The sequence below is a fragment of the Camellia sinensis genome, chromosome 6, assembly GCF_055761805.1.
Source record: "Camellia sinensis isolate YWXY chromosome 6, ASM5576180v1, whole genome shotgun sequence".
NCBI lineage: Eukaryota > Viridiplantae > Streptophyta > Magnoliopsida > Ericales > Theaceae > Camellia > Camellia sinensis.
Genome location: NC_138966.1, coordinates 28628583 through 28646088, shown reverse-complemented (window position 1 = coordinate 28646088; position 17506 = coordinate 28628583). Strand labels below are relative to the sequence as shown.

Here is a 17506-nt window from a genome sequence, read left to right as displayed (position 1 = left end):
TCTTTGGTTCAGATTAAGAACCGTGACATCAAATCGAGTCCGAACTGTAGCGGGGTCCCTCGCGGACGTGCTACACTATGTATGTGTATATAACCGATGCCCAGGTGCATGTTTTGGTGTATTATTTATCTGTTATGATGTTTGTGATCCTGGCATAGTAGTGATAGCTCAATGGAGTTTGTTTTTGTAATTTTATAATATTGAATGCATCCGTCAAGGCCCTGTATGTTATGTATATCAGGTTAAATGTCCGTTTTTGAGTAGGTCATGCCAAAACTTTTAGGGGCGAGTTTGAGGCGTGACAAGTGGTATCAGAGCACAAGTTGCTATCTCACACACAGATCCATTGAGCTTTAGGGTATCTAGAAAAGACTTAGGCATTATGCATGACATCCTGAAAGTATATGAAAAGATTGATGACAACGTTAAGTGTACTCTGATAATGCTACCAATTTTGAACTATGTCTATAGTAGATAATTGATTGTTGTGTAGATTATGGTGAGAACAAGGACAGAAGACCTAGAAGATGCTACTTTTGCACTGTTGGATAGGATGGAGCAAATGATTATGGAAATGGCGGAGACCCTACGGCAACAACAGCAACAGCCACAACAGCAACCGCCACCGCCACCGGTACCTCCACCAGCAGTACAAGACTTCCATGCTGAAGACCGGACCATTACCCTTACTAAGGAGTTTAAAAAGATGAAACCGCCGTCATTCAAAGGAGGAATAGAACCAATGAAAGTTGAAGCATGGGTGCTGGGAATAGAGAAGTTATTCGAAGTTTTCCCTTGTACCGAAGCTCAAAAGGTGCAATTGGCTGCCTTCACTCTTGAGGATGAGGCACGGAGATGGTGGATGCTTACGAGAACTATACATAAAGGATTGACATGGGACACATTCTTGGAATTATTCTATGACAAGTATTTTCCTCAAAGTATGCGAGATAAGAAGGTGACGGAATTTGAAACTCTCAAACAAGGGAACAAGACCGTTGCCGAATATGAAGCCCAATTTGCAGAGTTAGCCCAGTTTGCACCTCACATGGTAGACACGGATTATAAGAAGGCACAGAAGTTTGAAGGGGGATTACGGGGTGCTATCTTGGACCGAGTCAATATGCTAAAGTTACCCACGTATGTTGATGTGTTGGAGAGGGCTGTGATAGCGGAAGGAAATATTACTGCTCAGAACCAAATTTTCGAATGGAAAGGGAAGAGGCAGAATACTCAATGGTCAAAGGGGACAACTACTCCGCCAAATAAGAAACAAAATTCAGGGACTTCAAATACTTCTATCCCTAGTCAAGATTCAATTCCTGTTTGTCTGGAATGTGGAAAGAAGCATCGTGGAACATGCCATCGGAAGTCTGAAGCTTGTTTCCGGTATGGTAAAAAGGGCCATTTGATAAAAGATTGCCCTCAGAGAAAGCAACAAAATGGTAATATGGCTACTACCAGTTCAGCGGGGTCTACACCACCTACCAACAACAAGTCAGCTGCCAAACCTACTAACAATAAAAATGCTGTAAGACAGGGTAGGGTGTTTGCTTTGGTTTCGAGAGATGTGCAAAATGCGACAACGGTGGTGTCAGGTACATTTATGGTTCACGGTCATTCTGCTTATGTATTGTTTGATTCTGGCTCTACCCATTCTTTTGTGTCAAAATTATTTGCTCGCAATTTAGATAAATCTGAGGAAGTACTATCTTATATGCTATGTGTGTCCTCACCTTTGGGGAATTCTATGATTTGTACTTCTGTATACTTAGCTTGTGAACTCTAACTTGGGGATAGTCGGGTGTATTCTAATCTGTTACCTCTCGACATGACCTATTTTGATGTTATTCTAGGAATGGACTGGTTGAGTGAATATGGTGTGACTATAGACTGTTTGACTAAGCAAATCAATTTCCACCCTTTGGGACAGTCAAGGTCTGTTTTTCAGGGACAGGAAGTGACTTTCCCACCTTATTTAATCTCTGCAGCAAAGGCTTGTAGATTAATTCAGAAAGGGTGTCAGGGGTATTTGTGTAGTGTTTTGGAAGGGCAAGTGATGAATGGGAATACCGATATAATTCCAGTCGTTCGTGAATTTTCGAATGTCTTTTCGGAAGAATTACCAGGGCAGTTAATAGACCGTGAAATTGAGTTTACAATTAAAGTAGCGCCGGGAACTCAACTCATTTCTAAGACCCCGTATAGAATGTCACCAGCTGAAATGAAGGAATTAAAGGTTCAATTACAAGATTTACTTGATAAGGGGTTCATTCGCCCGAGTGTGTCTCCTTGGGGTGCACAAGTTCTGTTTGTGAAAAAGAAAGATGGAACACTCTAACTTTGTATTGATTACAGGGAACTCAACAGGGTAACGATCAAGAATAAGTACCCATTACCACGGATTGATGATTTATTTGACCAGCTTCAAGGGGCACAAGTGTTCTCTAAAATTGATTTACGGTCCAGATATCACTAGTTGAAGGTCAAAGCTGATGATGTTGAGAAGACAGCTTTTTGAACCTGATACGGTCATTATGAATTTTTGGTTATGCCCTTTAGAGTTACCAACGCACCGGCAACATTTGTGGATCTGATGAATCGTGTCTTTAAACCTTATCTGGATGAGTTTGTGGTAGTCTTTATCGATGATATCCTCATTTACTCGAAGAATGTGGAAGCTCATGAAAACCATCTTTGCTTGATCTTTCAGACCCTCAGGGAAAAGAAACTGTATGCAAAGCTGAAAAAATGTGAATTTTGGCTACAGGAGGTGGCATTTCTGGGCATATTATAACAAAGGAAGGAGTTTCTGTTGATCCACACAAAATTGAGGTGATCATGAATTGGCCAACTCCCACTAATGTAACTGAGGTGTGTAGCTTTATGGGATTAGTTAGATATTACAGAAGGTTTGTGCAAGATTTTTCCAAAATCGCTGTGCCACTTACACAACTGACTCAAAAGGGAGTTGAATTTGAATGGTCAGAAGAGCGGGAATCTGCTTTCCAGGAATTGAAAACAAAGTTAACTACAGCACCAGTGCTGGCCTTACCATCCGGTACTGAAGGGTTTGTAATCTACAGTGATGCTTCGCATAAAGGGCTTGGTTGTGTACTTATGCAAAATGGAAGGGTTATCGCTTATGCCTCTCGATAGCTGAAACCCCATGAGAAGAATTATCCCATGCATGATCTTGAGCTAGAAGCAGTAGTCTTTGCTTTGAATATATGGAGACACTATCTGTATGGCACTACCTGCAAAGTGTACACTAACCATAAGAGTCTCAAGTATCTTTTTACCCAAAAAGAGTTCAATATGCGGCAGCGACGGTGGTTGGAACTTATTAAAGATTATGATTTACAGATTCATTACCATCCTGGGAAAGCCAACACAGTTGCAGACGCACTTAGTCGGAAGAATATGGGAAATTTGGCAAATTTGGTTACAGAACAAAAGGAATTAGCAACTGAATTGGATAGAATGGAAGTAGATCTCGTACTACATGGGCAGGAAGCTATAATGGCAGCAGTGATGGCCCAACCGACCCTACTTGAGGAAATTAAATTACATCAAATGGAAGATGAAACTCTAAAGAAGGTATGTGATGAGTTAAAGACAAAACCAAAACCAGGGTTCAGCTTAGTGGATTCGGTGCTCAAATTTCAAAACCGAATATGTGTCCCCAATGTGTTGGAACTTAAACGGAAATTGATGGAAGAAGCACACGCCTCAAGATTTTCAATGCATCCGGGAAGTACTAAAATGTACCGGAATTTGAAACAAAACTTTTGGTGGCCAGGCATGAAAAAGGATATCGCAGAATTCGTCTCTAAGTGTTTGCAATGTTAGTAAGTAAAAGCGGAACATCAGAGACCAGCAGGATTATTGCAACCCCTTCCAATCCCAGAATGGAAGTGGGAACATCTGACCATGGATTTTGTTGTGGGGTTACCACGGACACCTCGGGGTATGAATTCTACATAGGTCGTTGTAGACCGATTAACGAAGTCCGCTCACTTCCTACCAGTGAAGACTCAGTATAATGCAGATAAACTGGCGGTAATTTATGTGAATGAAATTGTAAGGCTTCATGGTGTTCCGGCCTCAATTGTGTTAGATAGGGATCCAAAGTTTGTTTCCAGATTTTGGCAAAGTCTGCAGGAAGCAATGGGTACAGAATTAAAGTTCAGCACAACTTTCCACCCTCAGACTGATGGTCAATCCAAGAGAACGATACAGACTCTGGAGGATATGCTCCGAATGTGTGTATTAGAATTTCAAGAAAGTTGGGAAACCCATCTACCATTGGTAGAGTTTGCGTACAATAATAGTTACCATTCAAGTATTGAAATGGCACCCTATGAGGCTCTGTATGGAAGACCGTGCCGTTCTCCCGTATGTTGGGCCGAAGTTGGAGATAGATCGTTGCTAGGGCCTGAAATTGTTCAGTTGACAACTGAAAAGATTAAATTAATTCGGGAAAGGTTGAAAACTGCTCAAAGTAGGCAGAAAAATTATACGGATAACCGACGAAGGGATTTGGAATTTGACGTGGATAGTCATGTCTTTGTAAAGGTCACTCCGATGAAAGGACATCCAAGATTCAGGAAAATGGGTAAGTTAACACCCTGATATGTTGGTCCCTTTCAAATTTTGGAAAGAGCGGGTCCGGTAGCCTACCGGGTTGTCCTTCCACCAAATATGAGTCAAGTACATAACGTATTCCATGTTTCTATGCTTCGAGGATACCTTCCAGATCCGTCACATGTCATTGATTACCACCAAATTGAGTTGAATGACAAGCTAACTTATGAGGAAAAACCAATTCGAATTCTGGACCGGCAAGTGAAACAGTTACGAAATCGCGAAATTCCAATGGTAAAGGTTGAATGGCAAGAACATTACAGGACCGAAGCTACTTGGGAAAAATAAGAGGAAATGCACCACCGATATCCGCATCTGTTTCCGTTTTAAGGTAAAACAAGTTTGAGGGACCAAACTTATTTAGAGGGGGAGAGTGTAATAACCCGACCCTCACATACGATTTTGATATATTTTCAGTCCCTATTTTGTGCTTTCACATGTTTACGGTGAAATTCTCTAAGAAATTGAGATTACTTAAGTGAATCCTATGCTTATGGATGTATATCTGTCTAATAAGGAAGACATTTGTTACAATTATAATGTTTGAAGCAGAAATTAGAAGCTTTAGAGGCCTAATTATCTGAAATTGATGTTATATTTAGAATCTGCGTAATTTTTAAGTAATAATAAGCACTTATGTGAAATTTCAATTTAGGATGATTAAACGATTAATTTTTTGTCCTATTCACTTCTAATATATATATGTGTGTTCTTTGGCCATTTGACTTAAAAACATTTCCTAGCTTAAAATGTCTCTTGAGAGAGGATAGGGAGAATAGAGAAAAGGAACTCGAAGGGTGCTTCTTCAAGATCAAAATTTGGATAATCTAGAGGGTATTTGGGAGGTTAAGACCACAAGTAAGTCTATTCATTCCTTATAACTCCTTTCTTGAATTTGAGTGTGATTCAACCATAATTGTGTAACCTAGGACTTGGAATTGAGACTTGGATCATGTTTTATCAATTGGATGAGTTGGAACTAAGTTGTTTATGTATATATGTGGAAAAACTATCTTTTATTTCTTACTTTTTCATGAAGGTCATGAAGAAGTTACCTAATATATATATGTGACGTTATATGCGATGTTGAATGCAAAAGAAAACTAGGTTTTGCTTAAGAATTCAAGAACTAGTTTATATCTAGAATGATGTATGTGTTTGAAGCTCTTATTAACATGATTTTTAGGCCATGTTTTATCAATTAAGAAAGCTAATTTGAGCCTTGCATATATTCACCAAAAGATGGGATTTTGTATAAATTTTTGGACTGTTTTGCACAAAATCGCCGCACGTGCGGGGGTCATGGCCGCACGTGTGGGAACCCGGCCACACGTGCGGGAAATGAGGAATTTTGAGGTTTTGGTTCTACCTAAAAGGCACGTGCGGGGCTCACAGCCGCACGTGCGGCCCATGTTGGGAAAAATGGTCTGCTTTGCTTTGCGTGCTAGACCCTTGGATATTTTTAGAATTTGTATTTTATGCCTATTGATGCTTGAAAATTCATTTGAAGTGAAATGAATCGGGAACTCGTTCAACAAAAGACATGAACTGACTTGCAAGTTATGAATGTGTGCAGGACACACTCCAGGAGGAACTAGCACGTCGTCACAACACTGTGAGTAGTAGTACTGTTGTAGTACGCTTTCCTACAGCTAATGATTGCTAATAGCATTCTGTTAACGCACGCCAATTATGTAACTTGGTTGAATGTTAGTAAGGATGCGAATGAACCATGTAAAAGAATTTAAATGTTTTTATATGACTTCGGAACTCTGTAAGACTTTGATATCTGGGCCTATGGCCATTCCGTTTATGTTGTTAGGGTATGAAACAAAATGCTACATGGAACTAAGTGCTACGAAGTGAGTCGCCTCTAGAATCCGTGTGAGACACCTCTTGGGTTCATACATGCATGTTTAAGGGCTTAATGCCAATACTCAAAGGCTCAATGCCAATATGTTCAAGGGCTCAATGCCAGCATGTTTAAGGGCTTAATGCCAATATATTCAAGGGCTTATTGCCATTCCGTTTAAGGGCTTAAAGCCATTATGTTTCAAGATTGGGCCTAAGGCCGTTCTGAAATTCATACAGAATCAGATTAAACATGTAATCTCTGCATTTAAGTACGCATTGATTTGTATTATGATTTAAGTTGAACATCAAATTATAAAGGTATAACTATTATTCACTGAGCCTGGCTCACTTTGTCAACCGGGAGGTCAGTCCTAACCTATGACATCCATCCCCTTTTGTCAACCTCTGAGTGATCAGGTACTAGACGAAGCCTCTTATGTTTTGTGAAGTTTTGGCTCGTACTTTGATTTCTTGTCTTAGGTTGATTGTACATAACTTCCTTATCTCAATTGTTTTTGTTATACGCCCAATCTTAGGGCTGGGCCTGTCTATGTATATGTATATCGCGATGCCCAGGTGCATGTTTTGGAGTATTATTTATTTGTTATGATGTTTGTGATCCTGGCATAGTAGTGATAGCTCAATGGAGTTTGTTTTTATAATTTTATAATATTGAATGCTTCCGTCAAGGCCCTGTATGTTATGTATATCAAGTTAAATGTCCGTTTCTGAGTAGGTCATGCCCAAACTTTTAGGGGCGAGTTTGAGGCGTGACAAAACTAGCCAAAAACAGAGTCATGCCAGACCTAAAAACTCACAAAAACAAGCTCACACCATGCCTCAAAAGTATAGAGATACATGCTCATTTGATAGGCAAATAATACAAGCAAGCAAAATAAGAAGAGAGGGGATCACCCCCTCTGATTTAAGGCCTCAAAGCCACATGTCTACCACTGAAAATCCACAGGATTTTAGTGGCTAAAAGGCCAAATAAAGACTAACTCAAAGGCCTTAAGACATGGCACAAAACAAGGCCAAACAAGGTACATAAGAGGGTTGAACACCCTCAACACCAAAGAGGCCTTTAACAATCATCAAAAGCACTTAAAAACAGAACTCTTTTCAGTTGAAAGCAAGGCCTAAAACCATATGCAAGGATGGCCAATATGTTATACAAACAAAAGCTTAAAAGGGAATACACTCACCCTTGAAGCACAACTTCAAAACGAGCAATCTCTGAGGCCAAAAACCAACTTTTAGAGCTCAAATAACACTCCCAAGAACCTCAGTTCAAAGATGGTGGTGTATCACTATGTGTTGTAGTGCAAAAGTGAGAGGAAAATGCACTTTAAGGCAGAAACAAACACAATATAGAGAGAGAGAAAGAGAGATATAGGGAGAGAGATATATTTTCTCCAAAGTTGCTTAACCCTTGCTGGGGAGGAGGAGCCTCTCCTTATATAGAGGAATGCAAAGCAAAGCTTGTTAAACAAGCTTGAAAAGGGCTTCATCCCTCCATACACGTGTATGGAGGAGAGATGAGTGAAAACCAGCTGGCTCAAAAGATCTGGAGTGAAATCTGCTGAGACAAGATGTTCTGCCGGCCATCAGTGGTGGTCGGCAGTGCCTCATTGATGGCCGGCAGGCTTCATCAATGGCAGGCAGGGATAAATGCATGGCCGACAGTGGCAGAGAGTGGCCGGCAGTGCACATGAGAAGCATGCTGAAAGGACCAGCAAATGGTCCAAGAATGGGATAGAAAGGATACAGGGTTTGAAGAGCTCAAACTTGTGACGTTCCGCCGCAAAAGTCGAGTACTCGACGAGCAATCGAACTTGTGGCTGGATGTACCCGCAAGCACAACCAAGTCTTGAGGATGGTCAAAAGGGGGTGTCTACAACTGGACCTATAAGTACAACCAAGTCTTGAGGACGGTCAAAAATTGCTTTGTCCTCGGTCACAACGGTTGTCTCTGCTGAAATGAATTCCGATCTTGTTAAACCGGTCACTGATGCGGAGATCAAAGCAACTGCTTTTCACCTCGGCGTGCTAAAGGCTCCTGGTCCTGATGGGTTTGAAGGCATCTTTTATCAAAAATACTGGGAGATTGTGGGCCCAGAAGTGTGTTTAGCCATCAAAAGTTTTTTCCTTGGGGGACATGTTCCTTGAGAGTGGAACCATACCAACTTGGTGTTGATCCCAAAAATAGCTGCACTAGAGAAGCTATCCCAGTACGGACCTATCAGCCTCTACAACTTCAAAATGAAGATCATTACCAAAATCTTGGCTAACAGGCTCAAGGTTTCCCTCACCAAGATTATTTCACCGCAACAGGTGGCCTTTATTCCCAGTAGGTTCATTCAAGACAACATCCTGGTGGCACATGAGGGGTTTCACTTTTTAAGGCAGAAAAAAGGGGGTAGGCATGCTCATCTGGCTTTGAAATTAGACTTTAATAAGGCTTATGATCGCATTCAATGGGATTTACTCAAGGCAGTGCTAGAAAGGTTGGGCTTTCATGATACTTGGACCCGCTGGGTGATGGACTGTGTCACTACGGTTCAATTCTCCATTGTTGCGAATGGCGAGAATAGAGCTTCCTTCACTCCTTCATGTGGTCTTCGTCAAGGCGACCCCTTATCTCCTTACCTTTTCATTCTGGTAGCTGACACTCTTTCTAATCTAATCACTAGGGGTATTCAGAACAAGGTTATATCAGGCCTTTGAATGAAAAGGATGTGCCTTATTTTGTCCCATATTTTCTTTACGGATGATGTTCTTCAATTCCTCAAGGCCAGTAGCTCGGAATGCTCCCAAATAATGCATTTTCTGCGACTTTACAGCGAGGCTTCGGGCCAAATCATAAACCTCAAAAAATCAGAGGCATTCTTCTCGGCCAATGCTCCTGCTGAGTTAAAAGACCAGCTCTGTCGGGAGTTGGGCATCCCTTTGGCTAGACAGAATGTGAAATATCTGGGGCTTCCAACTTGGTGGGGTAGATCCAAATCCGAAGCTTATGGTTTTTTGGTAGACAGAGTGTCTTCAAAGCTGCAGGGTTGGAAAAATAAACTCCTTTCCCATGCCGGAAGAGAAGTTTTAATCAAGGTGGTGGTTCAAGCAATCCCAGCTTAGGCTATGGCTTGCTTCACATTTCCGAAATCTCTCTGTAACAAACTTAATACGGTCATTCGGAATTTTTGGTAGAAGGGCGATCCAACGAACAAAGGCATTCCGTGGGCTTCTTGGGAGTCAATGTGTTCATCAAAGTTCCATGGGGGCATGGGGTTCTGGGACTTTTTGGCTTTCAATCAAGCAATGCTTACAAAGCAAGGATGAAGATTGCTTTCTAATCCTCTATCCTACTGGGCCCGAAAGTACAAGGGGTTATAGTTTCCACATTCTACCTTCCTAACCGCCTCTCCAGGAGCACGCGGTTCTTGGGCATGGCATAGCTTGCTTCATGGAAGGGACCTCCTCCACAAGGGGACTCGATGGCAGGTGCACAATGGCCAATCTCTTCGCTTCTGGGAGAACAAATGGATCCCAGATACAAGATCTTTCCAACTATCTTCTCTGAAGCCTTCGAATTGCAATGTGGTGCATGTTGCGGATGCCATTGATCCCACTCTTAGACAATGGAGGCTTGGACATCTACTTTAGTTTCTTTCGAAGGAGGAATGTCAAGCAATCCAATCTATTCCTATCTCTGTGGAGGATGGAGCAGACACATTGGCTTGGCATCTAACTAGATTGGGGGTGTATTTTGTCAAATCTGGTTACTAGCTCGCTAAGTCCTCTAGGAAGGAAGGGTCTCGGAACCAACCATCAAGCTCCTTCCAAGTCCCTGCTGGTTTTTGGAAGTCTATTTGGAAAGTGGCAGCTTCCCCAAAAATCAAACACTTTTGGTGGCGAGCGTGTAAGAATCCTGTGGCTATAAAAGTCAATCTCTACAAATGTCACTACTCCCAATCTCAGATCTGTCCCATCTGCTTGAAGGACGATGAATCAGTGGAACATATGCACTTTGATTGCCCATGGACCAAAGCTGTGTGGTTTGGTAGCATGCTTAACCTTAGAATGGAGAAAAAGACTGTACTCAACATAGAGCAGTGAACGACTTAATGGTTGGAGGAAGACAAAAGAGTTGGGAAAGGGAGTGATTTATTGAGCATAATTTTCTTCACAGGGTGGTACATTTGGAAGGCCCGAAATGAATTGATATTCAACAACCTCCCAATCAACCAACCAGCTATTGCCTCAAGAATAACTCAGGGATAGAGGACCAACACCAACACTATGGTGATATTTCCCTCATCCCCGAGTGCCTCCCCCCCACCCTTCCTAGGGAGCAAGGTTGGCATCCACCTCCAGTTGGGGAGTTCAAAATTAATTGTGACGCAAGTTTCAGCACTAACCGAAATATAGCCTCAACTGCTGCTATCCTCCATGACTCCTAAGGCCGACTTGTGGATGGACTAGTCTCCTCCTTTAGTTCCATCTCTGCCTTTGCTGCAGAAGCCCATCCAGTGCGCATGGCAGCCCTCCTGGCGCAAGCCTGCAACCTCACTTCAGCCACTGTAGAAAGTGATAACCAAGAAGTCATAAAGCTGGGGGTATTAGAGACAGTTCCGCCTTAGGAGATTCTCGCCTACGTGCTAGATATTCGTCAGCTTAGACTTCGAGGAAATCTGCAGTTGCGATGGACACCTAGACAAAACAACTGAGCTGCTTACTGGTTGACAAAGGCTCATGCTTATAATAGCTTCGCTCTGAATTGGGTTGCCAACCCTCCTCAAGCCCTTAATGCTCTTCTTAGAATTGATGTATCTTCCTCTTTGCCATAATGGCTTTTTATAGACTTTGGTTGTTCAAAAAAAAAAAAAAAAAAGAAAAGAAAAGAAAGAAAGATATCTCTAACACTTTGTATTTGTAACATCTATTTGTGTTATTAAGTGAAGATTGAATTTAATGTTCAAACCTTTTTCTCATGCAACGTATTATATTTTTCATTTAAAAAAAAATTATATAAAGAGCCACATAAGGTTTGAATTTAAGACTTAGAATTTTATTAAAAAGACAATTACTACTTAAGCAATATATATTATAATATTAATCTCTTTAGTACTCTATCTGTCCAAAATATTAGTTCCTTTCGAGAAATTTAATTTTTTTGATAGTAAAATTATTATATTTCAAAAATATTAACTTTTCAAAATTACTTTTGGTAATACAATTATTATACTTAAAAAATATTAATGTTAATGAATTTAAAAGTAGGAAAAATAAAATAAAAAATTCATGTTATTTTTAGTCTTTGATTTTTGAAAAATAACTAATATTTTTGGATAATGAAAAAATGAAATAAATGACTAATATTTTGGGACGGAAATAGTATTTATTTTTATTCTTACTTATTTAAATTCCGTTAGTATTAAATAAATGTTAAAATTAGTGTCCAAACATTCTTCTCATGCCACAAGACAAATTTTTCTATCCTAAAATAAAGTGTCCAAAGCTTCTCCTCATGTGGTAGATTTTTCTATCCAAAAATAAAAAGTTATATAAGAAATAGTTCACAAGGTTTAAACCCAAGACCTTCATTTTCATTAAAAACACTCTTACTACTTAGGTAATATACATATTATAATATTAATTTTTTTATTATTTATTTTTATTGTTATTTATTTGAATTGCACACGTTTTACATATGACACCCACCAACATAAAATATTTGAGGGATAAGATATATATTAACTACCTGTGAATGAACACAAAATTGTATTTGGTTTAAGGAATTTAAGATTTTCAGCAAATGGGTTCTCTAATGACAAGTTGGGAGTCACAAGTCCTTGATCCTAGAACTGGTTTGCGTATATATCAGTTCGTAAAACTCACTTTTTGAGCCACTTTTATATATGTATATATATATATATATATATCTTTCTAAACATTTCAAAACCCTAAACCTAAACCTTCTTTCTCTAAAACTCACATTCAACCTCCAAATACTCTTAATCTATTGATCTCTACACCCTAGTTCCTTTGATAAAAAGTTAGAGCTCACCTAGAGCTTCATTTTAATCCAAAAAAAGTTGGTTTTCGATTTCGTCGAGATTTCTTCACTCTCTCCCTTGTTGTCTAGCTTTGAGGTAGGGATTCTCCGCACTTTAGTATGATTTTTAACTTAGTTGTTTGCTTTTCAAAACAAGATTGTAAATTTAGGATTTTTGGATAAAAATCTAGGGTTTTGGTTTTAAAATCAAAAGAGGTGTTTTCAAATGGATCCTTGAAAATGGTTATGGAATTGAAAATGTGGTTGGGTTGTGTTAAAATGATGGATTTTTGCCCTTAGAATTGATTTATAAAGAAAATGGGATTTGGCTTTAAAATGTGAATATTTGATTTTGTAAAGACGAAATGGAAGTGAGATGGGTTTTGTGAAATTGGAATGATGATGATGATTATGATGATGGTGGTGGTGGTAGAGTTGAATATGCATTATCACTCCCATCTTGACATTTTGGAAGGTTTATCTTTATTGAAAATTATCTATCTGTTTTGAGATATCTGTTTTGGGTTATCGGTGGAGGATGGCTATGATTGTTGTAGAAATTGCATGAGAATTAGGAGAATTGAAACTAATTTCATATCTATTTGCATTGAGCATTGTTGTATATTTAACACATTGAAAATGTATATTATTTTGAGAAAAATGGTTGAATACCTTGGTGAATCAAAGTAGGGGGTGTGGTTATGGTATTATTGTTGGCCTATGTGTCTTTGGTGAAAGTTCAGAAACTCGCGCGGTTAGGTGCCAAGCCTTCCGGTTAGTACCAGTAAAAATGGCAACTGGTAGTGCTTGTATAGCCTACTTGCAGACATGTACCTAGAGATTTCCAGTATTGTATCCACTGCCCTATTTTCTATTGTAAAGAAAATAATCTCATAAATTGTGATATAATCTGGCATTGCATGGTTTTTAGAAAGAGATATAAAACGTTTTGACACAACCATTACATATACATTCACCTTATAACTTTGTTATGATTCATATACTGTGTTAGAGTATCTCTATTGGGCTTTGGTTCACCTTATGTAGAAAACCATTTTCAGGTGCTGATGATATGCCTCTGCTAAGGCCATAGCTTAAAAGGACTTAGAGCCAAGAGTTTCCTTTTTATTATTGCTGTAATTATTTTTGTACAAGCCTAGGCCTTAAATTGTGTTGAGTTAAAACTTATTTTTATTGTAACCAAGTGTCTTCTTCGAAAGTTGTAGCCATTAGGGCATTAATTTATCTGTTTTGACTTTTATTTCATATCATTTGTCTGTGGCACATGCTATAGATTTAGGGTTAGGACTTATAAACGCATAATTGCACATGTTACCTTTTGTATAATGGAATAATATAAATGAATGATAATTACTTTGGTACATGTTGTTATTTAATTAATATTGTGAGATGGTTTTATTGCTATATTTTTAGGGCGTTACAGTCAAGCTATGTGCGCATCGGATCTACTGTCAGCCCTAAGCTACTAATACCTTGGGATCTGCTATCAGTGCCAAATATTTTTACATTACTTTGTATAGAGGAAGTCTCTCTTAAAGGTTACTATCGCCTCGGGGAACTATACCTCAGAAGATAGTCGCAAAGGTTGGAGTTGCCTCGGCTTTCTTCCTCGTAATAAGTATTGAAGGCGGCGCCATAACAAAATGGTGGTGCTGTGGTACAGTTTGCTCCAAGAACTGGACCTCAACAAGCAGTTCCTTAGCGAGTTCTCATCGATACTTTGCTCTTGGCGCATTTGGTCCAAGTAGGTTGATTTGATTCTGTTTCCTAGTTGACCCATTTTTCTTAAGTATTGACCCATATTCATTGAGATGACTTCAATAATTAAGCCTGTGTCTTAATTTCTCACCTTTTATAGGGATAAAAATTTGAGACTATACTAAAATACATAAGAGAGGACATAAATTTTGAGATGGTCTTTTCACAAGCCTAGTTCAGTTTGACCACATTTCCACACTATAAAAAATTATTTAGAATCACTTTTGATAGTGTCAAGCACACATTATCATCTTTGATTTCTAAGAGACCCATTGTCACATCAATGCCACTAGTAACGCTAAAAAAAACAGTTCCATCACCGACCATTGAGATATGATACAAAGTACAAACAACTCAAAAAATACTTTTGTTCACACTTCAGTAAACAAAACACAACTTTTAATTGATCTAAACTAGTGGACCTCTTATTTAAAAAGTACATTAACTCTACTTAAAATTGTGAATTCTATTATTTTAGACTAATTACAAATTATATTTTATTTATACCTTTTTATCAACTGTATGAATAAAATTAGGATGTAGACAACTATGAACACGTGTTAGGTAGACAGCATCCATATATGTATTCAATATCATGCTTTTTTCTTTTTTCTTTTTCTTTTTTAACAAGAAAAAAAGTATATCCTGAGATGTCCCCATGACATCCATGGGTCTAGGCCCTAGGATAATCGGTTGCCGGCTTGATTTGACTCAACCCATTGGAAGGGACCCACCACAGAGTCACTAGCGGAGTTCATCAACCACCTTCAGCAGGGAGAAGGTTCGATCGGAGTATAGCGCGAGATCTCCGAAGAGAACCACTAGAAAATACCCAGCATGTTGTACCCCCTAGAGTCGAACTTGACTCATTGTTGAGGAAGACAATGCCTTCACCACTAGCTACCACCCCTGATAGCATGCTTTGTTGTTGTTGTCACCTTGCATGTATTACATACTCTTGTTTGTATCTCTATGGGCTACCAGAATATTTAGCAACAATATTTTTAGTCTTTAATGGAACTTGGTCACATTTATCCAAGAAAAGGCCAATCTATAAAGTGCAAAGCTATCTCTAACACTTTGTTACATCTATCTTCTATTTATCTATCTATCCATCTATATTATTATTAAGTGAAGATTAAACCTAATGTCCACGCTCATTGAAAACTTCAATGATCTATCGTGGGGTTTGGAATGCAAAGAGCTAGCAACAACTTCTGAGAGAGAAAATTGTTGGACATGTGAGATAGAGAGGTAGAAGAAGGTGCTGGTTGTATTAGGTTTAGGGTTTTGAAATAGGAAGAAGATGAAAAAAGGGCAAATTTGACTTTTACAATAAAATTTGATATTTTTTTTTTTCATATCCACTCTCAATGTTGGTGCATTTTTCATAAAATCTCACAAGTTTAACAAAATAAATAACGGTGAGGAGGTTAACTATAAAATGATCAAATCTCGTCGGAGTAAAATGAATTTTGCCTTAGTTTTATTTACAACAATGCTACAAATTTAAAAAAAATATTTACAGATGATAATTATTTTATGTATGGAGAAATTCTGTTATACACACTCTATTTTAGGGTGTTACCATGTGCCCAGTTATGGTATTTGTGGTATTTAATTATGACTTATTGTGATATTAATTATAATTTGATCATAACTTATTGTGATTATTATTTTAATTATAAACGAAAAGGCTTTTGGTTATATCTTATTTGATTTTTTTTTTATTGTTATGAATCAATCTCACAAATATTATAACTTACATATGACACACACGTCAAAAAGAGTGTGTATAGTCGCATAACTTTTAAGTGTAATTTACATCCCACTAACTTTAATTACACTATACAATTTGTTCTAGATAAAATTTGAAGTAAATTTCATAATTCATAACATATCTCTTTCATTTACGATGATTAGGTGACCTCAAGCCACATGCAAGATGAGCCTTCACATTACACCTAGAACTAGAAGAACAACCCTTCTTTTTTTTTCCGAATCAAACTCCACTTGATATATCCACAAGAGAAATGTTATATATACTATATAATATAAATTTAAATTTAATATAGTGCGAGACATATTTAAAATGAACTCAATCTCTAATTTTGAGACTACACTAAAGTACATAATTTATGCTCCAATTTTATTTTCGTCAAACGTTTCAAAATTTTTGCAACGTAAATTATTGAGAGTGGACAGGAATAAAGGAATAAAAATTTTGAGACTATACTAAAGTACATAAGAGACGATATAAATTTTGAGATAGTTTTCTCACAAGCCCAATTCCGTTTGACTGCATTTCCTCGCGATAAATAATTATGAGCAATAATTGAGACTCTCACTCTCACAAGATTCTTATAAATCTAAACTATTTATTATGGGTCTCACATATACATAGAAGGCCAGGATCATGTTAGGAGTGTAGAGGTCATCCCCCAAGGGGGTCCCAAAATTTTTTCAATAATTACTCAGTGGAATAATGTTTGAGAGCTCTAATGCAGTTTTAATAATGTAGAGAGTGCACATATGAAGGTAGAACCTACACTCCTTCCTCTCTCTCTCTCTCTCTCTCTCTCTCTTCCACCTCACTAGAGATCCGTTTAGAGTTCTAATATTAGAGCTATGCAAATATTTTATGTTAGTGGGTGTGTGGCACATAAAATGTGTGCAATTTAAATAAATAATAATAATAAAATTAGTATTATAATATATATATATTGTCTAAATAGTAAGAGTATTCTTAATGAAAATGAAGATTTTGGGTTTAAACCTTGTGTATTATTTCTTTGAATAACTTTTTATTTTAAGATAGAAAAATCTACCACGTGACATGGGGAGAAGGCTCAGACACTTAATTTTAGGATATATGCCTTCGTTTGGGAAGTGGGTTGGCTTTTTGACTTTTTGACTTTTTTGATTTTTTTTTTTTTTGGTTATTTTAGTCTGGGTTAAAAAGTTTTGTTTGGGAAGGACTTTTTAACTTTTTTAACTTTTTTTATGAGAGAAGAGTGTAATGATTATGAGTTGGATGTGATATTTTGTTTGTTGTGGCTAAAATAGCCTATTTTGTCTTTTGTGGCTAAAATAGCCAAAATAGCCCTTGCCAAACGAAGTATAGAAAAATCTGTCTTCTGGCATGAAGAGAAGGCTTGGACACTAATTTTAACA

At 38.1% G+C, this 17506-nt stretch overlaps 1 protein-coding gene across 1 annotated transcript; it reads left to right on the top strand.

Annotated features, from left to right (window-relative positions):
* Positions 1–742: 742 nt before the first annotated feature.
* Positions 743–6313, top strand: LOC114294970 (uncharacterized). The gene is made up of 7 exons (XM_082876008.1): positions 743–1598; positions 1857–2282; positions 2771–2874; positions 3160–3600; positions 4165–4618; positions 4748–4881; positions 6224–6313. Exons 1-7 carry the CDS (start codon positions 743–745, stop codon positions 6311–6313), a joined length of 2505 nt encoding a protein of 834 aa, XP_082732134.1.
* The last annotated feature ends 11193 nt before the right edge of the window (positions 6314–17506 follow it).